Source organism: Balaenoptera physalus (genome assembly GCF_965194825.1).
Source record: "Balaenoptera physalus genome assembly, chromosome: 7".
NCBI classification, from domain to species: Eukaryota; Metazoa; Chordata; class Mammalia; order Artiodactyla; family Balaenopteridae; genus Balaenoptera; species Balaenoptera physalus.
The window spans coordinates 33,463,532-33,490,206 of record NC_138886.1 but is presented as its reverse complement, the minus strand read 5'-3'; the positions used below and the strand labels follow the sequence as shown (position 1 = coordinate 33,490,206).

Sequence of the window (26,675 nt, the reverse complement as noted above, 5' to 3'; positions counted from 1 at the left end):
TCAGGGACACAAAATGTTTTCTAGGCTTTAATCCCTAAACAAAGTGCCTCATATGGAGGTCACTGTCAAATTAGCTAGCATGGTATCAACACCATCCCTACAACAAACAGATTTCATAAGGCTATTTTTGTATAGATCTTTACTAAAAGCTGAGATCATAACCTTAAAATATAACCCAGGGTGGAGCAATTTTGCAAAGGGCCAAGAAAATTTAATGTAAGCATGCAACTTATATAAGATGCCACTTGGCAAACTGAACATCTCTCTAAATCTTTACCCAAAGCATGGTGTACATAAATCCAGATCCTAAAAAAAAAGTCCCTTATATTTATATACTTTACACGCATCTTATTTGTCATTCATGTTCACCCTTTGAGATGGTCTAGGCAGAGTTTATTATCCTCATTTTAGAGATGAGGAAACTGGAAACCAGAGAGGGAAAGTCACTTTTCCAAGGTCACACAGTCTGAACCTAGGTCTGCCTACTCTTACGCTGCAAAGCCACACTGCCTGCCTCCCATTTAAACAAAAAGTTGTCAGACTGTTCTAATATACCCCCATTTGACTTTAATTCTTACTGTGATGATTTTTTATCTGGAAAAGCATGCTTTTTGATAGCTTAGATGCACCCAGAAAATCCCAATTTGTAGGAATGTCACATTCCATCAAAGTTGGGTCCAGAATGCAGTAGAGCTCACATTCCTATCAGTAATCAAAACACCCAGAAGTTATTACAGAGAGCAGTGGTGTATGTAAATGCTCTCTGTGCGCTGTGATGAACTGTATACATTAAAAAATGTGAACCTTAAACAATCCAGCAATTTGTTCCTAGGGCGCCACCTATGTTAGGAGGACATTTTGGGAAACAATTCATGTCACACCCCTTTATGTTCCTTGGCTTAGAACAGAGACAGCATAGAGGCCAGGAGGGTGTGGAGAGAGAAGCCTGCAAGATTGCTCTGGACGCCAGGGAGATTTTGGCTGCCCTCCACTTAGGCTCCAGCATGCTAATCGATGGTCTGCCCAGAAAGGGTGGGCCAGGGCCCTTTATATTTGTGTATATTAGAGAATAGTTACTGTTGAGTCTAAGAGTTGGAGGTGTGTTCCCTTCATTCCTACGTCTGAGGAGGCAACTCTTCTAAAACTCTCTCAACACCTGAAAAAGCCCAGCCTGCAGTGTGGAGCGTCTCATTGGGGTAAGTGTGAATTAGAATATTTGTTCCTTAGCTTAAGCTCAGATTCCATCTCTATGGCCTCTGTCCATTGATTCAGTGAAGCCTCCAGAGATTAAACTGAAATTGTTTCATAAGAGAGCCCTTCAACTATCTCAAGGTAATGATCACATCGTCTCTTCTCTAGACTCCTCTAATGATATGGGACTTTCACCTCTCTCATTCTAGACACTGTATTTCTCATAATGCAGCCTCAGATCATAGTCATTTTTTCCAGCAACTACACTGTAATGTTGCCCCAATCAAAACTGCTGTAGAAAAAACACAGAAGAGCCCTAATATTACAATTATATAACAAAACCCCAGTTCAACAAAAGAAGGCAGTTTTCTGGGCTTCCCTCTAATAAATGGGGTTTAGCCCACAGAAACTTTTTTTTTTTTTTAAGAAAAGATAATCCCAGACCTGGCTGGGGGCTAGACCTTTGAACAAAAGGGTCATCCCAATGACCCCAGGTCATTTAATCAATGGCAGAACCTGTGAGACTTCACAACTCTCATCTTTCACTGGCAGGGAGGAACTCACATATATTGAGCCCCTATTATGTGCTAGGCCATTTATATACATTATCTTATTTTATTCTCACAACAACCCTATGAGATATGTGCTATTATCTCTATCTTATAGATGAAGACATTGAGGCTCAGAGATTGACGAATTTGCCCAAACACATTCAGCTAAGTCAAGGGGACAAGATTCAAAGTCTGTTTTTTTAAGTTTCCCTCTTTTCTTAGCAAAACAAAGTAAAACTTTCTGGAAGCTTCCTCAGTCTTAAAAGGTTGAGACAAGATAGCCCCAATTATTAAGAATGTATGGTAAGTAAGCGTCAACAGATACAGAGTGAGGACATGAGGAGGTCTTCTGATAAGATGCAAAGGCAGATTTGCATTATTCTCTGAGACCAAAGACTGTGTGATAATTTAGAGGCAGCATGGAGCAGGAAGTCAGGAGCCTCCCAGGGATCTGCTGTGATAGCTGTCTGACCTGCCATTGTTCTGTTAGGTGTTCCTTGTGAGTGAATTTTCCAGAAAACAGAAGCTCAGTCCATTTGAATGACAACACATTTTGTTTAGAATATTAGTCAATTTTGATGAAGATAAAATTTTTTCTACTGATCTTTTGAAAAAAAAAAGAAAAAAGATTATAGTCAAGTAGCACTAGATTCTCTGCCACATACCAGGTGGGTAACTCTGGCACACAACTCCTTGGACCTTGCTTTTCTCATCTATAGCCTGTGGAAAGCAAAGCCCATCTCACTGGGTTGGTGTAGGAATTAAATGAGGTAATATATGAACAAAAAAACAACCTAATCAAAAAATGGGCAGAAGATCTAAATAGACATTTCTGCAAAGAAGACATACAGATGGCCAATAGACACATGAAAAGATGCTCAACATCGCTAATTATTAGAGAAATGAAAATCAAAACTACAGTGAGATATCACCTCACACTGGTTAGAATGGCCATCATTAAAAAGTCTAGAAATAATAAATGCTGGAGAGGGTGTGGAGAAAATGGAACCCTCCTACACTGTTGGTGGGAATGTAAATTGGTGCAGCCACTATGGAAAACAGTATGGAGGTTCCTTAAGAAACTAAAAATAGAGTTGCCATATGATCCTGCAATCCCACTCCTGGGCATATATCTGGAGAAAAATCTAATTCGAAAAGATACATGCATCCCTATGTTCACAGCAGCACTATTTACAATAGCCAAGACATGGAAGCAACCTAAATGTCCATCGACAGATGAATGGATAAAGAAGATGTGATACATATATACAGTGGAATACTGCTCAGCCATAAAAAAGAATGAAATAATGCCATTTGCAGCAACATGGATGGACCTAGAGATTATCATACTAAGTGAAATAAGTCAGACAAAGACAAATACTATGATATCATTTATATGTGGAATCTGAAACATGATACAAATGAACTTATTTACAAAACAGAAACAGACTCACAGATATAGAAAATAAACTTACGGTTACCAAAGGGGAAAGGGGGGGAGGGATAAATTAGGAGTTTGGGATTAGCAGATATCAATTACTATATATAAAATAGATAAACAACAAGATCCTACTGTATAGCACAGGGAACTATATTCAATATTCTGTAATAAACCACAATGAAAAAGAATATGAAAAATAGTATATATCTGAATCACTTTGCTGTACACCAGAAAGTAACACAACATTGTAAATCAACTATACTTCAATAAAAAAGAAATAATAAATGAGGTAATATGTGTACCATGCCTGGCCAACACTATGTGCAGGAACATTTTGACTGCTCCTTCTCATGCCATTCTCTTTTCCATAACTCATGGCTTTATTCTGAAAATTAGCCATTCCTATGGGCCATGCACAGTGATACTTTTGGGCATGGCCCAAACATCAAATGGCCCAGACTGGCCCAAACACCAAATGGCTCCAGACTATTGTTCTTGGAGTTTCTGATTTACTTTTGATGGCTTTGTCTCCCTTCTAGCTGTCAGGTCTAGGCTGTCACTTTCACTGTCATTAACTCCCTCTCCTCACTCTGAATCTGCTGCTTTTAAACCACTATGGAAAGCAGGGAGTGTTAAACATATGTGAAAAAAGTACACAGCACAGGCTTTGAGTGAGGGTCTAAAAGGCTCTCCTACAAGGGAGGTAGACTGGGCTTAAATATAGCACACAGTGTCTAAAGCAACTGCATTCTGGTATTCCCATGTTCAGAAGGGCTGAGATTGTTGGACACGTGAGCTTTAAGAAGCTGCTGGTACCTTTGTCTGTCTCCTTTGCCAAATAGGGAGTTCCTGGAGGGTGGTGTCTGCTCTTTCCAGGATCCCCAGTGCTTAGCACAGTGCCTGGTGTACAGAGGGCACCCAATAAATGGTTGTAGAGTGACTGACTGAACACATTTTCAGTTTACTTGGTCACCTTGGTTTTCATTGTTTTTGTCTCTAGTAGGAATGTGGTCTCAGGACCTGTGGCCACCAAATGGGCCCTACCGGGTGATGATGGGCAGTCTTGAGCTCATGTTCTTCAGTCCCATGAACGACTCTGTTCTCATTAGCTGCAGACAGGTAGCCATGATGTAATTTAAAAATCCAATTTCCTCTTTTTATTGTTTCCTTTTGCCTCCTTACTTCCTCAGGCAAGAAGAATATTTCCCTTTTATAGGCATTTCATAACCATAATAGTAATAAATCCTCACATCAGTAAAGCAGTTAACAGTTGGGATGACAGTCACCCTTCGGTGGCCTTGTTTAAGCCTCTCGATAATCCTATGAGGCAAATAAGACAGGGGTCGTCGCTTCCATTTTAGAGGTGAGGCAGCCGGGGGCTGGAGTTGTAAAGTGGCCTCCTTGAGGTCACACAGCTGGCAGAACTAAAACCAGAACCCAGGTCAGAGTGCTTGAGAATTTAGAATAGACCACCAAGGAGAAAGGAGAAGACAAAAGCGACAGGCCATGCTCGTCCTTTGCTGGAACCGAAATGAACATTTTGCCACACGGCTATAAATAGTCCCTGCATTTGTTGGAGACTACTCTCCCCTTGGGTGGCAGGTCCGATCTCAAGAACATACAGCAACACACTGCAAAGTTTGCACTGCAGCATTTGGATGGCAAAGACGCGGTTGTCTCCATCCCATTGTGCTCTGACCCTGACATGGGTGGAGAAGTTCTCTCCCTGGGTCTCTGCTCCGAGCAGCCCCTCCCTCCGTCACACGCCAGAGTTTTGATTCAGTGTGAGGACACTGAGAAGACTCTCCTCAGGACCTTCCAGGCCTGCCAGAAGAACTCCTTCCTAACCAGATAAGACTGACAGTTCTGACAGGCAGATCCCTCTGAGGGTCTGACACACGGAATAAACCCCCAACCAAAAACTTCTGAGAAACCACTCAGTGAATAAAGCAGCCAGCAAAGACTCTAAGAAAAAGTCCATCTGAAGATACCCAAAGTCCAAGAGGAAGAAGAAAGTGGGATGAGGAGGTGGGATGATGTCCCGTGCCGTGTGGATGGCAAGCAGCCTGGGGCTTTGGGTCAAGAGGAAGACAGCCATGCCGTCTGTTCTGAAATGGAAACCACGCTGCTGGAAATGCCACTCAGAAAATAACCCCAGTGCACAGCATGGAGGGAAATCACAGCCATGCCTCGGCTTAGGGTTTGGCTCAAATCAGAACAGGAGGGGACTTCCCTGGTGGTCCAGTGGGTAAGACTCTGTGCTCCCAATGCAGGCGGCCCAGGTTTGATCACTGGTCGGGGAACTAGATCCCGCATGCATGCCGCACCTAAGAAGTCCACATGCCACAACTAAGAGCCTGCATGCTGCAACTAAAAGAAGATCCCTCCTGCTGCAACTAAAAGATCCTGCGTGCTGCAACTAAGACCCAGTGAAGCCAAGATAAATAAATAAATAAATAAATAAATAAATAAATAAATAAATAAATAAATACTAAAAAAAACAAAACAAAACAGGAGGTCTGTCTGCATTTTGTGCAAACAGGAGATGGCCAGTGCTCAGTGTGGCAACTTCACAAATCATTTTTATTAATTTACTTTTCCTCAGTTGATCAACAATCACCCACCATGTGCCAGCGGTTTGCAAGGCCTTGGGGATATGTAGGGATAAAACCCAGCTTCTTCTCTAAAAAGTTATGTCTTCTAATTGGAGCATTATTTTCCTTTTTTAAATGGGCCATTTCTGGACCTTAGATGGTAACATGCAAAGTATTATGAGCTTTGAAATAAAATGTATTAAATCAATTTGCTCCATTGTTTTCAATTTTTCTCATGTTCCTCCTTAGATTTTCATATGGAAATACTCCTTAATTACCCTTAACTGAGACATAGGATGCTTAACACAATCTAGGAAAGTCCATCAGTTAGTAAATTCGTCAGCCCAATGGTGGTCCATTCCATCCTCAGAGACCTTACATAAACAAATAAAAAAAGGTTGTTGACATTTGCTGAGGGCTCACTGTACGTCAGGCACTATGCAAGGTGTTTTTGCTCATTTAAGCTCCACAACAATCTTATGAGACAGGTGTTATTATTATTCCCACTTTACAGATGAGAAAACTGAGGTTCAGAAAGTGTCAACAAGCCCAAATCCAGTTACTAAGCTGCAGACCAGTAGTTCAAGCCTAAGCAGACTGACTCCTGAGCGCTAAGCTTCACTCAGGGTCCCCTGAAATGTCAGCCTATAGCTTCTCCTTCCTCCCTGCTATTCTGAAAGGTGATCAGGCAGTTCCCACTTTGCTCCTGAGCCTTCATGAGGAAATATCCCTGGGTGACTATGGTTTTCGGTCGCTGTTCTCTCCTTACTCCTGGCCTCTTTTCAGTTTCTGCATCTCTCCTGAAATGGGGCACCAGGAGCTGAGCAGGATACCCCAGGTGGGGTCTCTCCAGCAGACAGCAGAGGGACGACCCACCCTAGTTGTGGACGTGCAGCCTGAGGTCGCCTCGGCTCCCTGGAAGCTGTGCTCACACTGGTTACTCATGGTAACCTTGAGGTCAACTGAGACTCCAAAGTCTCTTTTGTTCTAAACGCACAGTACTCCTCAGCTATGCCTCTATCATCTTGGACATAGGCAGCCCAATTTGTTCTAATATAACCTTATATTAGGACTATTAGATTTAGTCTTCCTGGATTTAATCAAACATTCCAGCTTGTTAAGGTTCTTTGCACCCTGGCTATCTTCCAACATATTTCACAACTTCTAAAATTCCTATAAGCCTATTTTTATAATCTCATCCAAGTTACTGAAAAAAGGTCAAAGAAAACAGAGGCCTGTGGCCCATCACTAGAGACCACACCTAGAATAACCTCAGTCTAAGAGGAGGAGCTTATTGGGTAGACAATTCATGTAACTAGGCTCTCATTCTGTTGATTTCTCTCCTGACCCTGAGGTGGAGGAGGGTGAGCCAGGGCATCAAAATGGAAAGACATAGTCCCTGTGTTAGAACTGTTATATATGTTCAGGTTAGAATATCATGTGGAGAAAAGAGGATTTGATTGGGAATCAGGTGAATAGGGATGGAGCCCTGGTTCTGCCATAAAACGTCCCTTGGACAAGCTTCTCCACCTCTCTGGGCTTCTAGTTCCTCATCTGTAAAGCGAAGGTAACAATAGTAGCTTCACATGGTTATTGAAAAGATTAAGTGAGATAAGGTTTAAGAACGTACTTTGTCACCTATCACACACCAGACAATTAAAAGGATTCAGTGGTAGATACTGAACAGTTGATGGTCTGTGCTAAACCTGAGACTCTGAGCCCTGCTTACAGGGCAGGAAGGGGTCTGAGGCCTCCTGGTCTTGCCCTGGAATCTGGTGTCTCCCTCTGTGTGGTGCACACAGCACTGCTCCATTAAGCAAGGCTGGGTGGAGGAGACTTAAAACTAGCTGGCAGCGCTGAGGCAATGGTAAGACAGTGGGTTTGGTAAACTGAGGTTCCTGGTTCCTCCTACAACTGCACTGTTCTGAGTCCTGGGGTTTTAGCTCCCCGGAAAGACGAAAGAGCAGTAAGAATAACACTTCTGCTTCCAACACCCCAGACTCCGGTCCACTCAAGGACCAGGCAGTGACACTGAGTGCAAGAAAACACTTTGTGAACCTCCCCAAAGACATCCATGACACAACCAAAGTGTTACTTACACAACAGAACACTTTTGCTGCCATATTCTGGTCAAACTGGCCAAGGATGATCCGCACGTCGTTGCCCTGTGGACAGAAGGACACGGATGTGAAGGTGAGAGTGTGATCGGCATAGCCCAGAGGGCTTGAGGCAGCAATCATTCACATGCCCCAGGCTCCCCAGCAAGAGCTCTGCCTGAGGGGGTGGGCAGGGCAAAACCTCACCCCCCAGCCCAGCCCAGCCTGGATCTCCAGCTCTCTCTGGGCCCAGCTTTCCCTCAGCTACTGCTGTTGGCCCTGCCTGGTCTCGTGGGTAAACCCTGGGGCAAGTCTGCACGGGCTGGAGGCTAAAGGCGCTGAGGGGCCTCATTGTCTCCCCTGCTCTCCTCCAACAAGGGCAGGCAAACGCTCCGGGGCACTGAGACAGCGTCTACTCTCCGTCCTCACTCTACACATAGGGAAACTGAAGCCAGAGGAGAGAAAGGAACTTCTAAGGTCCCCAGGGGAGTCGGCAGGAGAAACAAGTTCCCAGCCAACACCCCCTCCCCCTCTAGTATTCTAGACTTTTCCACCTTTCTGGAGTCCACAGAGCTTCCCAATTAAGAAGTTTCAGAGTCTCTTTGAGTTCTCAGCTTTGTTCAAATCTCAGCTCCACTTGGGTGGCCTCAAGCGGCTCCTTTTCCCATCTTAGCCTCAATTTCCTCATCTGCAAAATGCAGATAATGGCAGTACTTAGAGGCCTGCTGAGAGGACTAAATGAGATAATCCTCATAGAGTGCTTAACATAGTTCCTGACACACAGTAAACACCCAGCTAGAATTAGTGTTTTATAACCTTCTCCTAACCTACTCTTCTCCCTTTATTTCAAAGGAAAATCTATATTCAAAAGCTCTATAAATGGTTATTTATTATCTTAATATCTCAATATGGTTAATAGGTATATATTGTACCATGGGTCCTATGACTCATTTATTCATTCAACAAACATTTACTGAGTGTCTGCCTGAGGCTCCCTCCTGGGTCAGGGTAAGGGGTTCTTGGTTGCTTTCTAGGCGAAGGGACCCTGCCCTGCCCTCATAGAGAACAGGCAGAAGGCGGATGTACAGGTAGCCCCCAGGAGACCAGCCAGGCCCTGGCCCACACGCTTGCTCCCCAACCCCATCCTGCCCTCCGCACTGACACTCAGCCCTGCAGGTGGTGCTACCTTCCTGCCATTTATCCCGTCCTTTCCAGCAAGCCTCGAGGCTCTTTGATGCATAAAGAAGAGAAACATCCCTTTAAAGATCAGTTTTTAGCATCTTTCAAAATTGGAAAGTGCTGACTGGGAGGCCATTTTACTCATCATGTACTTTAGCAAAATAAAAAAGACTTGGATTCTAAAATCACCCTTCGTTTGCAAGCAAGAATGGAAAGAAAAAAAATTTTCCTCTGAAAGAACTTTAAAAGATCATTAACAGAGCAGTTGAAGGAAGGCAAGCTTTTGTCATCACCATGGCTGCAATGCTATAGAAAGTTCTAAGCTGCTTCTGTTCTGTGGCCATACTCCCGGGCACACTCCAGGGTCTTTCTGCTTGTTTGTTGAATTTTTTATAGCATTTCTTGCTGCTAACAGTATTCACCTATCCATATCCATATCCATCCATCCAGCGAACATTTATGGAGCATCTACTCTGTGCCAAGCCCTGTGTTGCTAAACATGGTATAGTAAAAACAGCTTATTGGATTTTGGAGTCAGAGAGACCTTGGTTCACATCCCAGCTCCAGCACTGACCAGCTACATGACCCTGGGTCTTAATGCCCTGGAGCCTCAATTTCTTCATCTCTGAAATGGGGATAATATTCCCTGCCTGACCCGGTGGTTGTAGGATTCATGATAATGAAGTCCACCCACTGGCTTCCATGGTGCTCTCTCCTGGCTCCCTCCTGCCTCCTGGTCATTCCTGCTCAGACTCTGAATCAGCTCCTCATCTTTCTGCCCATCCCTAATGCTGGTGTTCTGTACAGTTCTGCCCTCATCACTCTCCCTGGGCAATCTCATTCATGACCCCAGCCACAACTCCCCTCTGAGCACTGTGGACTCCCAAGTCTCTCTCCCCAGCCCAGACTTTTCTCCAGTTGCCCCCTGGACACCTCCCCTTGGATTCTCCCAGGTACCTCCACTTGGATTCTCTCAACATGCCCCAAGTTGAACTCATCATCATTCCCAACATGCCTACTTCCTCCTCCTGTATTGTCCATCTCTAGAATGGTGTTGTCAACCTCCTACTCCCTAAGATCAGAAACTTGGGAGCCATTCTAGATTCACTCCTCTCCTCATCTTAGCCATAACCATGGCCTGTTGGTTCTGTCTGCTCACTAGCTTCCTGAATCGCCCCCATGTCTCCAGCCCCATTGCCCTGGGTTTAGCCACCATCACTCCCTACGTGGTGAACCACTACAGCCTCCCAGCTGGATCCCTGCCTTTAGTCCTGCTCCATCCACCCAGTCTCCAGAAAGCACACAAGGGGATCATTCCAAGATTCAAATCTGATTACGTAAAATCTTTCCATGGCTCCTGGAGCTTTACAGATCAAACTCTGAGCTCCTTAGAACATTCCAAATTCTTTACCAACTCACTCCTGCTCATTTCTCTAATCACATTTTTTGCTACTCCTCCACAGCAGGGAGAATGAACTACCTGCAGTTCTCTTAAATGGTCTGCCATTCACTCATTCATTCATTCACTTTCTCACTCTGTCCCTTTTCTTTCTACAAGTTCATTCATCCAGAATGCCATTCCCTCCCACCCTACACGCTCTGCCTGGAGAGCTGCTACTCCCCCTTCCTGCCTTAGCTCAGGCACTCCTACTCTGAGAAACCATCTCTGTCCCATTAGGCTTGGTGGTCATTTGCTCCTCTGTGGGCCCAGAGCACTCTGTGCTTCCCTCTATCACGGCCTGAGTCTACTTGTTTGTTGTCCCCATTGGACTGAGGATAACTTGATTCATCTCTGGGTCTCCAGCTCCCAGAACAAGGCATGACACATATATCAATAAATAGGTATTAAATGTGTGATTAAGTGAATGAATGCTGTGTGAAGCACAAGCACAATGCCTGGCCCACATTGGTTATTCAATATCTGCTGGTTATTATCATCAACTGCACTAATATCCTGCTAGCCTAGGGCCTAGGTACTGGTTGGGTTCACCATGTTCATTTCTTGAATGGACCGAGGGACCCGCATCTTCATGGTTGACCACCTGACCACCTGCTAACAGATAAATAAACAGCTCTGCCACTTGTGGACCATTTAGTGTCTCTGTTGCCATGACAACCAAGTTGCATTGACTGCTTGGTTCTATGCTCCCAAACTGTTAGGACTGGATGGGGCCCAAGGGATCGCTGATCTAGTTAACCCCTTCCCAGAGAGGCAAAAGGCTTCCAAATCCAGCACAGCACCCCAAAACCAGCAATCTTGCCTTGGTGTCCCCTTACCATCAGAGGGTCCTGGAGAAAGAGCCTATCCAAGGCCAGGTTGTACCTGATGCAGGAAGCTATTCACACCCACTCTGACTCTAGACAGTGAGTAAGAGGGGCAAGATGCTGCAAAGCCTGGGAGAAAAGAGGACGAGCCAGCACTCAGTGCAGGTGGAGCCTGGATCCCAGGGTAGGGAGAGGATAATGGGAAATATGACTGGACTGGGATCCTCAGGCGGCCCTTGAGAGCAGCATAAAGAGCTTAAGGTGCTTCTCAAAATGGGATATGTGTACTCCCAGGGCAGAGGAGTTCTCCTGAGAGTATGAAAAGTGCAGATATACCTGGTTCTTCTTTCTGGAGTAGCAATTTATTGGAAGATTCAGGGGTGAAGGGAAAGATTTTCAATTGGGGGAATCTTTTTTTTTTTTTTTTTTAACTTTTCTCATCTTACATTCAGTGCTCTAATTTCTATTTATTTATTTATTTATTATTTTCGGCTGTGTTGGGTCTTCGTTTCTGTGCGAGGGCTTTCTCAAGTTGCGGCGAGCGGGGGCCACTCTTCATCACGGTGCGTGGGCCTCTCACTGTTGCAGCCTCTCCTGTTGCGGAGCACAAGCTCCAGACGTGCAGGCTCAGTAATTGTGGCTCACGGGCCCAGCCGCTCTGCGGCATGTGGGATCCTCCCAGACCAGGGCTCGAACCCGTGTCCCCTGCATTGGCAGGCAGACTCTCAACCACTGCGCCACCAGGGAAGCCCCTGGATCGGGGGAATCTTAAAAGTTTTTAACACACCCACACTCTCACAAAAGTTCCAGAATCACACTTTTCAATGTTGCATAACTTGTATGTTTTCCTTAAAATCCAGAGAGAGGAAAGAGATTTTGTGTTGGCAGTGGACCCTGCTTCTGCAAGCCCGCCCACCTCCCTACCAGGGCTATCAGTGCACTCTCCTCTATGGTTGAAAGGGCTTGGGGGCAGTTGAAGGAGTGCCAGGGGTAGGGGAGGACAGACATGACCATCTCTGAGGATGACAGTACAGAATGGTGCTGTGATGTTAGAGACCCTGGGAAGTGGCAGAGGGCCGGGTCTCAAAAATCCCTGCCGTGGACTCCTGGCTCTGCAGGGGGCCGCCTGGAGTGAAAGTAGATGTCCCGAGATCAGACAAATGACAGCTTCTTCTAGAGGGCTAGATCTAAGGTAATGGATGGTAGCAGAGACCTATGTTCACACCCTCAACAGGCCACACCCACGGGGGGCAAACATGGACGGGAAGAGCCATGGGGTGGGAGGCCTGGGGAGGGGTGCTCAGTCCAAACCCTGGGTGGATTTCCTTTCCTCTTTCCTGGCCCCTCTCATCTGTTGTCTAGGACCTCTTTGTCTCTGGGGCCCTTAAAGGGAGCTAAAACTCACATACAAAAAATGACACTTAAGAAGGACGACTCAATACAAAGCACTAGTGTATAACCCCCACTTTACAGGGGATCCTAGCAGAGTCAAAATAAATGACAGCTCCCGAGCTCTTTCTAGCCATTGCCCTAGGAGGTAGGTGCTATAATTATGCCCACTCTGGATAGTTTCATGAGCAAACTGAGGCCCAAAGACTTAAGCAACTTTCCTAGGCACAGCAGACGCTGTTGGTCCTGCTGGATCCCCTCCTTGGGGCTAGTGCACCCAACCCAGCTGCAGCGATGGTAGGCTGCCACCAGCTCCCTCCCTTCTCTGGAGAACTTCCCTCAGCCAAGGGGAGCTTCCTGGCCCTAGAAGGCCCTGTTGTGCCCCACATCCCATAGCAGCCAGTGACTGACTCACATGGGTAGAAAACTCCAGCCCCCTTGCTGAAAGGTGGGACCAGCTCTGTGGTGCAGACTGTGCTCCAGAGATCCGGTGAGGCCAGGTTAAACCCATCTCCAGCCAAAAGGCATTCTGGCCTAGCTCCCCTCTTGCCTTATCCTGCTTCTCTCCCCTTCTCCTGAGCCCACTCTCAATAAATCTCTTTCACAAGAATCCCAGGCTCTGTTTCTAGGGAGTTCAACCTAAGACACCAGGTCACAGGGATAAGAAGTGGTGACTTTGGCCTCGACCCAATGTGGGTATGGCCCCAGAGCCCAAGCATTTGACCACTCACTCCTATATATTACCTCCCACACTGAGAAGGCCAACCCCACCAGGCCTGGGCTGCTGGGGCTCAGTACCCAGTCTGCAGCAATGACTCATGGAGAAAAGTCCTATGGATTTTGAAGTCAAAGGACCTGAGCAGCAAATGTAACCCTGAGACATTAAAATAGCTGATGTGCATTTAAAAGAGCAGGAAAGCAGAAGGCAACCCATGTTGCTTCCCTGTGACAGCAGTGTGGGGTCCTGCTAGAAGATCAAGGTTGACGCTGACACTGACCTCCTGCCATTTCTGCATCTGTCTCAGCCTACGTTTAATAGCTTCCTGGTTTCCTACAGACGCACACTACCCCACTACCCCACTGAGCTGCTGAAAAATCAAATGAAACCATGTTCAACGTTGTAGAAAGGGGTAAGGTGCAATGAGCCCAAAGGTGGCTGAGCTATTAGAGGCCGGCCATGATGCAGGCTGGGAGGTGCCCCTGACCTGGAGCAATGGGCACTGGTGAAGTGGTGAGTAGCCCAGGCCTGCTCCTACTCCCCCACTTTGGTCGTGAGACCTGGGGTAAGCCTGAGAGGGTTAGCATAGATGTTTTCCAAAGTCCCTCTTGGCTCTGCCAGACTGATTCCACACCCAGAATGACTATTCTCTTTTGTTTAGCTAAAATTAGTCTTTCTTAGACTTTGTTTTTCTTCTCCAGAAGTGTCCCTAAAAGCAGAGAAGCAGGAGACATATACTCTTAAGGACGGGAGTGAAAAACGGTACAGCCCATAGCAGCCCACTGGCAAAGCATGGCATTTCTTTAAAGTTTATTATTTTATCTTGAAACTTCATGTATATTTAGCTTTCCAATAACATATCTATGTTTATCTTAAGATAAAAATAATGATTTTTCTTCCCATGTCTCTGAGCAAAACTGGCCTGCTGGGAAGATGCACTACATTTATTCTGTAGCTTTGCATCCCCTCGGGGTGCTGGTATGAACCTCAGGTTCAGGCAGTCAGGCTGGATTCCTGGCCCGTGGTGGGGGGGTAATTCCCACTAGGACCTTCCCATGAAGCAAAGTGGGGAACAGTCCCCCTCAAGACCTATCTTTGTGGTCTTCCTGTGATAGAATAATGGCTCCCCAAAGATGTCCATGTTCTAATCCCTGGAACCTGTGAATATGCTGTGTGACATGCCAAGGGGGAATTAACATTGCAGATGGAAATAAGGTTGCTAATCAGCTGATTTATAAAATAGGGAGATTTTCCTGGAGTCTGAATCCTGAATGATGGGTTGGGGGCTGCTCCACGGAAGGCCAATAAAGCAACTGAAATTGATAGGGACAGAGTAAAGGGACAAAGCAAATGATTAAATAGTTAATCCCACTAAGGTATCATAAGTAAAAGAAAAAAGTAAGGGAGACCCTGTAAGTGAATAATCACTCAAGAAAGCAGGCTTGCCAAGCAACAAAACCATGCAATAGAAGCATGAGACATGCCCCAAAACAATAAAACAATGGTGGAATGAGACCCACATCCTGCCCAGGGAAGTCAGTAAGTTAATGACTCCTAGGACATGCTCCTCTGTGCACACTAAAAACAAAAACATAGGCAAGGCTGGACCAGAGTCTGGCTTGGCACAGCCGTGTGGCTAACAGGGTCTTGGTGCTCCAGACGGGTGTCAGGCCTGTGCCTCTGAGGTGGGAGAGCCGAGTTCAGGACACTGGTCCACCAGAGACCTCCCGGTTCCCTGTAATATCAAATGGCAAAAGCTCTCCAAGAGATCTCCATCTCAATGCTAAGACCCAGCTCCACTCAACGACCAGCAAGCTACAGTGCTGGACACCCCATGCCAAACAACTAGCAAGACAGGAACACAACCCCACCCGTTAGCAGAGAGGCTGCCTAAAATCATAATAAGGTCGCAAACACCCCAAAACACACCACCAGACACGGTCCTGCCCACCAGAAAGACAAGATCCAGCCTCATCCACCAGAACACAGACACCAGTCCCCTACACCAGGAAGCCTACACAACCCACTGAACCAACCTTACCCACTGGGGGCAGACACCAAAAACAAAGGGAACTACGAACCTGGAGCCAGCGAAAAGGAGACCCCAAACACAGTAAGTTAAGCAAAATGAGAAGACAGAGAAACACACAGCAGATGAAGGAGCAAGGCAAAACCCCACAAGACCAAACAAATGAAGAGGAAATAGGCAGTCTACCTGAAAAAGAATTCAGAGTAATGATAGTAAAGATGATCCAAAATCGTGGAAATAGAATGGAGAAAATACAAGAAACGTTTAACAAGGACCTAGAAGAACTAAAGAGCAAACAAACAATGATGAAAAACACAATAAGTGAAATTAAAAATTCTCCAGAAGGAATCAATAGCAGAATAACTGAGGCAGGAGAACGGATAAGTGACCTGGAAGATAAAATAGTGGAAATAACTATCACAGAGCAGAATAAAGAAAAAAGAATGAAAAGAATTGAGGACAGTCTCAGAGACCTCTGGGACAATATTAAATGCACCAACATTAGAATTATAGGGGTCCCAGAAGAAGAAGAGAAAAAGAAAGGGACTGAGAAAATATTTGAAGAGATTATAGTTGAAAACTTCCCTAATATGGGAAAGGAAATAGTCAATCAAGTCCAGGAAGCACAGAAAGTCCCATACAGGATAAATCCAAGGAGAAACACACCAAGACACATATTAATCAAACTATCAAAAATTAAATACAAAGAAAAAATATTAAAAGCAGCAAGGGAAAAGCAGCAAATAACATACAAGGGACTCCCCATTAGGTTAACAGCTGATCTTTCAGTAGAAACTCTGCAGGCCAGAAGGGAGTGGCAGGACATATTTAAAGTGATGAAGGGGAAAAACCTACAACCAAGATTACTCTACTCAGCAAGGATCTCATTCAGATTCGATGGAGAAATTAAAACCTTTACAGACAAGCAAAAGCTAAGAGAATTCAGCACCACCAAACCAGCTTTACAACAAATGCTAAAGGAACTTCTCTAGGCAGGAAACACGAGGAAGGAAAAGACCTACAATAACAAACCCAAAACATTTAAGAAAATGGTAATAGGAACATACATATCAGTAACTACCTTAAATGTAAATGGATTAAATGCTCCAACCAAAAGACATAGACTGGCGGAATGGATGCAAAAACAAGACCTGTATTTATGCTGCCTACAAGAAACCCACTTCAGACCTAGGGACACATACAGACTGAAAGTGAGGGGACGGAAAAACACATTCCATGCAAATGGAAATCAAAAGAACGCTGGAGTAGCAATTCTCATATCAGACAAAACAGACTTTAAAATAAAGACGATTACAAGAGACAAAGAAGGACACTACATAATGATCAAGGGATCAATCCAAGAAGACGATATAACAATTGTAAATACTTATGCACCCAACATAGGAGCACCTCAATACGTAAGGCAAATGCTAACAGCCATAAAAGAGGAAATCAACAGTAACTCAATCATAGTACGGGACTGTAACACCCCACTTTCACCAATGGGCAGATCATCCAAAATGAAAATAAATAAGGAAACACAAGCTTTAAATGATACATTAAACAAGATAGACTTAATTGATATTTATAGGACATTCCATCCAAAACCAACAGAATACACCTTCTTCTCAAGTGCTCATGGAACATTTTCCAGGACAGACCATATCTTGGGTCACAAATCAAGCCTTGGTAAATTTAAGAAAATTGAAATCGTATCAAATATCTTCTCCAACCACAACCCTATGAGGCTGGATATCAATTACAGGAAAAAAACTGTAAAAAATACAAACACATGGAGGCTAAACAATACACTACTAAATAACCAAGAGACCACTGAAGAAATCAAAGAGGAAATCAAAAAATACCTAGAAACAAATGACAATGAAAACATGACGACCCAAAACCTATGGGATGCAGCAAAAGCAGTTCTAACAGGGAAGTTTATAGCAATACAATCCTACCTCAAGAAACAAGAAACATCTCCAATTAACAAACTAACCTTACACCTAAAGCAGTTAGAGAAAGAAGAACAAAAAAAACAAACCCAAAGTTAGCAGAAGGAAAGAAATCGTAAAGATCAGATCAGAAATAAATGAATAAGAAAAGAAGGAAATGATAGCAAAGATCAATAAAACTAAAAACTGGTTCTTTGAGAAGATAAACAAAATTGATAAACCATTAGCCAGACTCATCAAGAAAAAAAGGGAGAAGATTCAGATCAACAGAATTAGAAATGAAAAAGGAGAGGTAACAACTGACCCTGCAGAAATACAAAGGATCATGAGAGATTATTACAAGCAACTATATGCCAATAAAATGGACAACCTGCAAGAAATGGACAAATTCTTAGAAAAGCGCAATCTTCCGAGACTGAACCAGGAAGAAATAGAAAATATTAACAGACCAATCACAAGCACTGAAATTGAAACTGTGATTAAAAATCTTCCAACAAACAAAAACCCAGGACCAGATGGCTTCACAGGCTAATTCTATTAAACATTTAGAGAAGAGCTAACACCTATCCTTCTCAAACTCTTCCAAAATATAGCAGAGGGAGGAACACTCCCAAACTCATTCTATGAGGCCACCATCACCCTGATACAAAACCATACAAAGATCACAAAGAGGGGCTTCCCTGGTGGCGCAGTGGTTGGGAATCTGCCTGCCAATGCAGGGGACACGGGTTCGGGCCCTGGTCTGGGAGGATCCCACATGCCTCGGAGCGACTGGGCCCGTGAGCCACAGTTGCTGAGCCTGCGCATCTGGAGCCTGTGCTCCGCAGCGGGAGAGGCCGCGATGGTGAGAGGCCCGCGCACTGTGATGAAGAGTGGCCCCCGCTTGCCGCAACTAGAGAAAGCCTGCACAGAGACGAAGACCCAACACAGCCATAAATAAATAAATTAAAAAAAAAAAATCAGATGTACCTTAAAAAAAAAAAAAAAGATCACAAAGAAAGAAAACTACAGACCAATATCACTGATGAACATAGATGCAAAAATCCTCAACAAAATACTAGCAAACAGAATCCAACAGCACATTAAAAGGATCATACACCATGACTAAGTGGGGTTTATCCCAGGAATGCAAGGATTCTTCAATATATGCAAATCAATCAATGTGATAAACCATATTAACAGATTAAAGGAGAAAAACCATATGATCATCTCAATAGATGCAGAAAAAGCTTTTGACAAAATTCAACACCCATTTACAATAAAAACCCTCCAGAAAGTAGGCATAGAGGGAATTTAGTAAAGGCTGTATATGACAAACCCAGAGCCAACATCGTTCTCAATGGTGAAAAACTGAAACCATTTCCTCTAAGATCAGGAACAAGACAAGGTTGTCCACTCTCACGACCATTATTCAACGTAGTTTTGGAAGTTTTAGCCACAGCAATCAGAGAAGAAAAAGAAATAAAAGGAATCCAAATCAGAAAAGAAGAAGTAAAGCTGTCACTGTTTGCAGATGACATGATTCTATAGAGAATCCTAAAGATGCTACCAGAAAACTACTAGAGCTAATCAATGAATTTGGCAAAGTAGCAGGATACAAAATTAATGCACAGAAATCTCTTGCATTCCTATACACTAATGATGAAAAATCTGAATGAGAAATTAAGGAAACACTCCCATTTACCACTGCAATAAAAAGAATAAAATATCTAGGAATAAACCTACCTAAGGAGACAAAAGACCTGTATACAGTAAACTATAAGACAGTGATGAAAGAAATTAAAGATGATACAAACAGATGGAGAGATATACCATGTTCTTGGATTGGAAGAATCAACATTGTGAAAACGACTATACTACCCAAAGCAATCTACAGATTCAATGCAATCCCTATGAAACTTAATGTCATTTTTCACAGAACTAGAACAAAAAATTTCACAACTTGTATGGAAACACAAAAGACCCCGAATAGCCAAAGCAATCTTGAGAAAGAAAAACAGAGCTGGAGGAATCAGGCTCCTGGACTTCAGACTATACTACAAAGCTACAGTAATCAAGACAGTATGGTACTGGCACAAAAACAGAAATATAGATCAGTGGAACAGGATAGAAAGCCCAGAGATAAACCCACGCACATATGGTCACCTTATCTTTGATAAAGGAGGCAAGAATATACAATGGAGAAAAGACAGCCTCTTCAATAAGTGGTGCTGGGAAAACTGGACAGCTATAAGTAAAAGAATGAAATTAGAACATTCCCTAACACCATACACAAAAATAAACTCCAAATGGATTAAAGACCTAAATGTAAGGCCAGACACTATAAAACTCTTGGAGGAAAACATAGGCAGAACATTCTATGGCATAAATCACAGCAAGATCCTTTTTGACCCACCTTCTAGAGAAATGGAAATAAAAATAAAAATAAACAAATGGGACCTAATGAAACTTAAAAGCTTTTGCACAGCACAGGAAAACATAAGATGAAAAGACAACCCTCAGAATGGGAGAAAATATTTGCAAATGAAGCAACTGACAAAGGATTAATCTCCAAAATTTACAAGCAGCTCATGCAGCTCAATATCAAAAAAACAAACAACCCAATCCAAAAATCGGCAGAAGACCTAAATAGACATTTCTCCAAAGAAGATAAACAGATTGCCAACAAACACATGAAAGGATGCTCAACATCACTAATTAGAGAAATGCAAATCAAAACTACAATGAGGTATCACCTCACGCTGGTCAGAATGGCCATCCTCAAAAAAATCTACAAACAATAAATGCTGGAGAGGGTGTGGAGAAAAGGGAACCCTCTTGCACTGTTGGTGGGAATGTGAATTGATACAGCCACTATGGAGAACAGTATGGAGGTTCCTTAAAAAACTAAAAATAGAACTACCATATGACCCAGCCATCCCACTACTGGGCATATATCCTGAGAAAACCATAATTCAAAAAGAGTCATGTATCACAATGTTCACTGCAGCTCTATTTACAATAGCCAGGACATGGAAGCAACCTAAGTGTCCATCAACAGATGAATGGGTAAAGAAGATGTGGCACATATATACAATGGACTATTACTCAGCATAAAAAGAAACGAAACTGAGTTATTTGTAGTGAGGTGGATGGACCTAGAGTCTGTCATACAGAGTGAAGTAAGTCAGAAAGAGAAAAACAAATACTGTATGGTAACACATATATATGGAATCTAAAAAAAAAAAAGGTTCTGAAGAACCTAGGGGCAGGACAGGAATAAAGACGCAGAGGTAGAAAATGGACTTGAGGACACGGGGAGCTGGGAGGAAGTGAGAGACTGGCATGGACATATATATACACTGCCAAATGTAAAACTGATAGCTAATGGGAAGCAGCCACATAGCACAGGGAGATCAGCTCGGTGCTTTGTGACCACCTAGAAGGGTGGGATTGGGAGGGTGGGAGGGAGACGCAAGAGGGAGGAGATATGGGGATATATGTATATGTATAGCTGATTCACTTTGTTATAAAGCAGAAACTAACACAGCATTGTAAAGCAATTATACTCCAATAAAAATGTTAAATATACATATATAGGGAAAAGATGACATTATACTGAAACCTGAGATAATCTACCATATTTTAGTATATTTTACCGCCTTTTTGCTCATTTTCATAGCACCACGACAGTCCTGGTTTGACCATGTAGGACAAGAAAACTCCCTTACCTGACGTGGAGGAGGAAGTGATGATGGAAGCTTGACGTCTACTCAAGAACGAGGAAGATGGGGGCCTTCTTCACCTCCCCGCTTTTCCTTTGATTATAAAACCTTGGCCACTAAGTTCTCGGCATGGCACTCCCTTGCCTTCCTGCTTGTATCTCTCACAGCGCTCTATACTAGTAACTCTTTCCTTACCTGTCACTTTGCCTCTTGTTGAATTCTTTCTATGCCTAGACAGAAGAGCCTATGCTCTACTAAGGCCTGGAATGCATTCTGTGGTTTCAAAATGAACAGAGGCGCACGTCTGGAGCCTGGCGCTCACCCCCATAAAGCCTGGTGCTTCAGTGTGGGCACCATGGGAATACCCAGGGCTCTTCGAGGGATGGCCTCCCAGCCCAGACTGGCAACAGTTAACATTAAAGGCCCCTGACTGAAACAGGCCCAGAGTGAGCTTAAAGGCCTGGGGTCTTCATCACACAGAGATGGTTTTATTCCTGACTTTCTTTTAGACAAACTTTGATACGTATCTGCTAAATCAGCCTGATTAATTCCATTATTTAGTTCCTCTATGTTCTTGCTTATTTTTGCCTGGCTGATCTGTCCAAGACTGAGAGAGAGATGCTGTGGCTCCCAATACTACTGTGCTTGTGTCAATTCTCCTTTGTATTTTAACAGGCTTTTCTTTATATATTTCAGTGAGATGTAATTTATAGCAATAATGGTCCATGAGTGTGCTATTCTCAGGGTGAATTGTACCCTTATCTATAGAAAACGACTTCCTTAATCCTGTTTAACACCTGTACCATGAATTCTCTTTATTCTAATGTGAACACTGGATCCTTGCTGCAGTTTGGTTTGCTTGATATACTTTTGCCTGACTTTTACCTTTGACCTTTCTGTGTCACTGTGTTGTAAATATAACTATAGTTAGTTCTTCAAAACACAATCTGAAAGTCTTTGCCTCTTCATAGGGAGTTTGACCTATTTGAATTTGTGGTCAGAATGACTATATTTGGTCTGCAGTTTTAGTTTATACTTTCTGGTGTTCACATTTGCTTTCTGTTTTTTAATATGTGGACTAGATTTTCTTTGCTTTTATCTTCCATGTTTCAGGAGCTTCAGGTTCTGTTTGTATTATAGCATACTTACCGTTAAGTTATTCAAAGCCTTTTTTAACTTATATTTTTCTAATTATGAAACTCATAAGCAAAATAGCCTCTTTTGAGTCCCTCTCCTACTTAAGACCAGGAGTTTAGCACCCAATTTTTTTTTTACTCACTTCGTTGGCTCTGTTAATGGAATTTGGGTTTTTATATCTCAATTACTGTTATTACAGTATCTATTTGCATTGCATGTATATGCACGTTTGCTTTCAAAATGAATTTCTGCATCTGCATACACTTTTATAACAACTTTTTATAATGACTACTTAGCTCTCTCTCCATGGGCTTTTGTGATCCCTGCTCACCTACTTCTGTCATGACCTCAGCTATAAAGTTTGCTATTGTTCTCGGCAGGCTGATAAAGGACTTCAAGGATTAACTTCAAGAAGGGCACTGGCTAGTAGTACGTCATGTGAGTCTCACACATCGGAGAATGTCTCCCAGTTGCTCCATCATCTCTGGGATTGAATGTTGCAAGGGAGTCGAGGTGGCCTGGTTTTGCACCTTTGTGGGAAATTTGTTTTTTTCTGGGCTAGATACTTGTAGATTTTCCCCTTTCTGTTTGTATTTCAAAACTTCTGACAAAATGTGTCTGGGTATTACTCTCTATTCACCAATTCTGCTAGAATGCAGAAAGGCCAGCTAGACTGCACATACAGTCCGCACATTTCCTTATGAAACTGTTGACTTCGTAATTTCAGAATGGTTGAATATCGGCAATTTTGTACGGTCCAATCTAGTAGATCTCTCTTGAGCCCACTTAAGTTTGTCACCTATTTTTTTTTTAAGTAAACTTCTTATTTGAGAATAGTTTTAGATTTATGGAAAAATCACAAAGAGAGTATATAGAGTTCCCATATGTCCTCACCCAGTTTCCCCTATTATTAACATCTTACGTTAATATAGTACATTTGTTATAAATAATGAATCAATATCAATTCATTATTAACTAAAGCTCATACTTTATTCAGATACCCTTAGTTCTTTTCTTTAGTGTCCTTTTTCTATTCCTGGATCCCATTCAGGATACCACATTATATATCATTGTCATGTCTCTGTAGGCTACTTTTGGCTTAGACATTCCTTAGTTTTGAAGACCTAGACGGTTTTGAGGAGCATTGGTCAGGTATTTTGCAGGATGGCCTGCAACTAGAATTTACCTAATGTTTTTCTCATGGTTAGACTGGAGTTATAGGTTTTGGGGAGGAAGAACACAGAGGTAAAGTGCCCTTCTCACCACATCATATCAAATGTACATACTATCAACATGACTTATCACTGTTGATGCTGACCTTGGTCAACTGGTTGAGGTAGTTGTCAGATTCTTCCACTCTAAAGTTACTCTTCTTTTCCCCCCTTTTCATCTTGTGCTCTTTGGAAGGAAGTCACTTAACAAGTGGGTAGTTCTGCTCTACCTCCTTGGGCCTGAAATACCTACATAAATTATTTGGAATTCTTTGGCATAGGAGATTTGTCTATTCTCTCCCATTTACTTACTCAATCATGAGTATCTGTTTTATACTTTGGGTTATAATCCAACACCACTTTTATTTTATTGCTCAAATGTCCCAGCTTTGGCCACTGGGAGATCTTTCAGTGGCTCTTTCAGTTGGCTGCTGTACTCTTCTGACACACCTCCATCAGTGTGTGTTGTTGATGTGGTTTGAGCACGTCCTTAACTTTCTGGCACTACAAGATGCTCCAGGATCATCTTGTATGTTTCCTGTCCCAGTCCTAGAGTCAGGCATTTCTCCAAGGAGCCCTGGTTCCTTTTCATGGAGAATGGTACTAGAAACCAAGATCTGGGTGGTAGTTGTGCTTGTTGATACTGAGATTCCTGTTTTGTTTTTGATTTTGGTTCTGTTTCATTTGTCCCAGTTTTCCCTTAGGATCTCCCTTCTCCAGTGTCCATAACTTATCTTTCCTCTCATTAGACTGATCTCTTTGACCATTTCCTCTGAATTCTGGCAAAGCAATTCAAGTTTGTCCTCCATATTACTGAGTTTTAGTTTCCTTGGCATTAACTCTGCTCTCTACTACCTCCAATGCAGATTTTAATTCTGCTAGTTGCTATTTAGTTATCTTCCTTGTCCTCTATACTTCCTTCTCTATCTTATCCCAGAGCAAACCAAAGATTTGCTTTTTCTCTAAGCTTTCCAGAAGTTAATTTTCTTTGTTCCTGAGTACTTTATCCTTGTGTTCTCTGTTAGCTTTGTCTGTCCAGACTTGGTATTTTGTTTACACACACTCAGCAAATGTGTTGAGCAAATCAGGTTTGGTTCCAGGTGCTGGGGAACAAAACAGTGACCAAGACAGACAGAAAGTGCTGCCTCCTAGAGCTTACATCCTAGTGGGAGGAGACAGATGACAAAACAACTGGGTAAAATGTATAGGAGGTCAGATATTATCGTGGGTTAATCTGTATCTCCCAAAGATATGTAGAAATCCTAACTCCCAATACCTCAGAATGTGACCTCATTTGAAAACAGGGTCGTTGTAGATGAAATTAGTTAAGATAAGGTCATATTGGAGTAGGGTAGGCTCTTAATCCCACATGACTAGTGTCCTAATAAGATGATGTGAAGAGAAAAGGGGGAAATGTCAGTGAAGGCAAAGACTGGAGTTACACAGCCACAAGCCAAGGAACATCAAGGATTGCCAGTGATACTAGAAGCTTAGAGAAAGGTACGGAAGAGTCTCCAAGGCTGCTAGAGAGCATAGCCTTGTCGACATCTTGACCTTGGACTTCTGGCCTCAAGGTGTGAGAGAATAAACTTCTGTTGTTTTAAGCCACCTAGTTTGCGGTGCTTTGCTATGGCAGCCCCAGGACACTGATACAGATGTCCATCAGTGAAATGGAGAAAATTAGCAGAAAGGGGGGGTGGGAGTGCGAGGGGCAGGGATTTAAATTTTAAATAAAGCCTCTGGGAAAAGGGGACAACTGAGAAAAGACTAGAAGAAGATGCAAGAAGGAGCCATGCAGGTTCTGGGGGAAGAGCACTCCACACAGAGGGGATCCTTTGCCAACAGCCTGAGCATGCTGTCCTTGGCTCTGCTCTCCCGGGCTTATGTGATGCTGGAATCCTTTCTCAGAACTGCAGCTGTGTGGGGCGGTGGAGAAGCTGGACCATGGCATTGCCCAGATCTGAGTTTGAATTCCAACGCACCACTTTCCAGCTGGGTGACTAGGGGTGAGTTCTTAACCTCGTTGAGGCTCAAGCTCCCCATCTGTGAAACGGGGATACAAAAATTCTCTCTGTCCCAGGGCTCTGGGGAGGGCTGAATGGGCAAGTGAAGGTCAAGGGCTCTGCAGGGGGTCCTGGCCCTTGCTCAATGCACTGGAAAGGCCAGCTGCTGTTTTCATCAGCGTTCATATCACTCCTGCTTCTGTTGGAATTAGTTGGCTGATGAGCAGAGCACCCGGTTCCATCCATCCCCAGTTTCTTGTAGACTTTCAACTAATGCGTCTGCTCCACACATAAAGGCTCTTTAAATTTTAAAGCCCACAGAATTCCGCTAGGCCTCTGAGGTGCAGGAAGCTATTTCCAGTGCCCACCCTGGGGAGACACTGTGTGTGGCAGGAGAATGTCAGAGCAGCACCAGAGCCCCATCCACCCCAGCCCCACCCCAAGTGGTCCCTGCAGAGCAGGCACTCCACTCCTCTGATCCTCCGGCCCTCTGCACAGCCCGACTCCACCCTCAGGCCACATCGTCTGTGGAGGAAGAGCTGGGCAGATCCAGCCCCAGACACCTAGGCTGCTAGCAGGCCCTCCCTAGCTACGGTTTCCTCATCTGCAGAGGCTCCCAGGGCTGAAATGTCAATGCAGATGTGGTATCTGCTCCTGAGCAGGTGACAAACAACTGGTGCTCTGCTCCCCTGCTCCCCATCTCTGGGTCTCAGTCTCCCCATATGTGAACTGAGGGCTTCATGAGCTCTAAACTGCCACCTGCTCTGATTGGTATAACCTGGGACCAGCCCAAGAGAGAAGGGACATGTCAGCAGTTGGCATCTGGGGCCTCAGGAGACTTTCAATGTGGGCATGACGAATGGAAGAGTAAGGTGACAGCTCTAACTATGTCTGTACCTGCTTATAATCCCCCAGCAGCTCCCCACTGCCCTCAGGATAAAAGACCAAACTTCTTAGCTCAACATCCAAGGCTCATGGAAACTGGCTCCAAATTCTGTTTTCGGCCTCAGCATCTTTCCCATGGCCCCACCCCGGTACTCCAGCCTCCTGGAATTCCTGCTGATCCCAAGTGCACAGTGAGCATGGCTGTCCTGCCCTTTGATATTCACTCTGCAGGTCTCATTCCTGCCCATCCTCTGTGGTGGAGCCTTGTCTGAACCCTCCCCCGGGAGGGATGAGTCACTTCCTCCCTTTGTTCCCCAGCCCCTCGGT

General features: G+C 43.8%; 1 protein-coding gene across 3 annotated transcripts in view; it reads right to left on the bottom strand.

Moving 5' to 3' along the window:
• GABBR2 (gamma-aminobutyric acid type B receptor subunit 2) overlaps nucleotides 1-26,675 on the bottom strand; it is a 364,244-nt gene that overhangs the window by 160,513 nt on the left and 177,056 nt on the right. For all 3 annotated transcript variants that reach the window (XM_082468617.1, XM_082468616.1, XM_082468618.1), the window contains exon 5: nucleotides 7,877-7,942. In XM_082468617.1, the coding sequence (XP_082324743.1) occupies nucleotides 7,877-7,942 (66 nt within the window). The remainder of the gene's footprint in view (nucleotides 1-7,876; nucleotides 7,943-26,675) is intronic.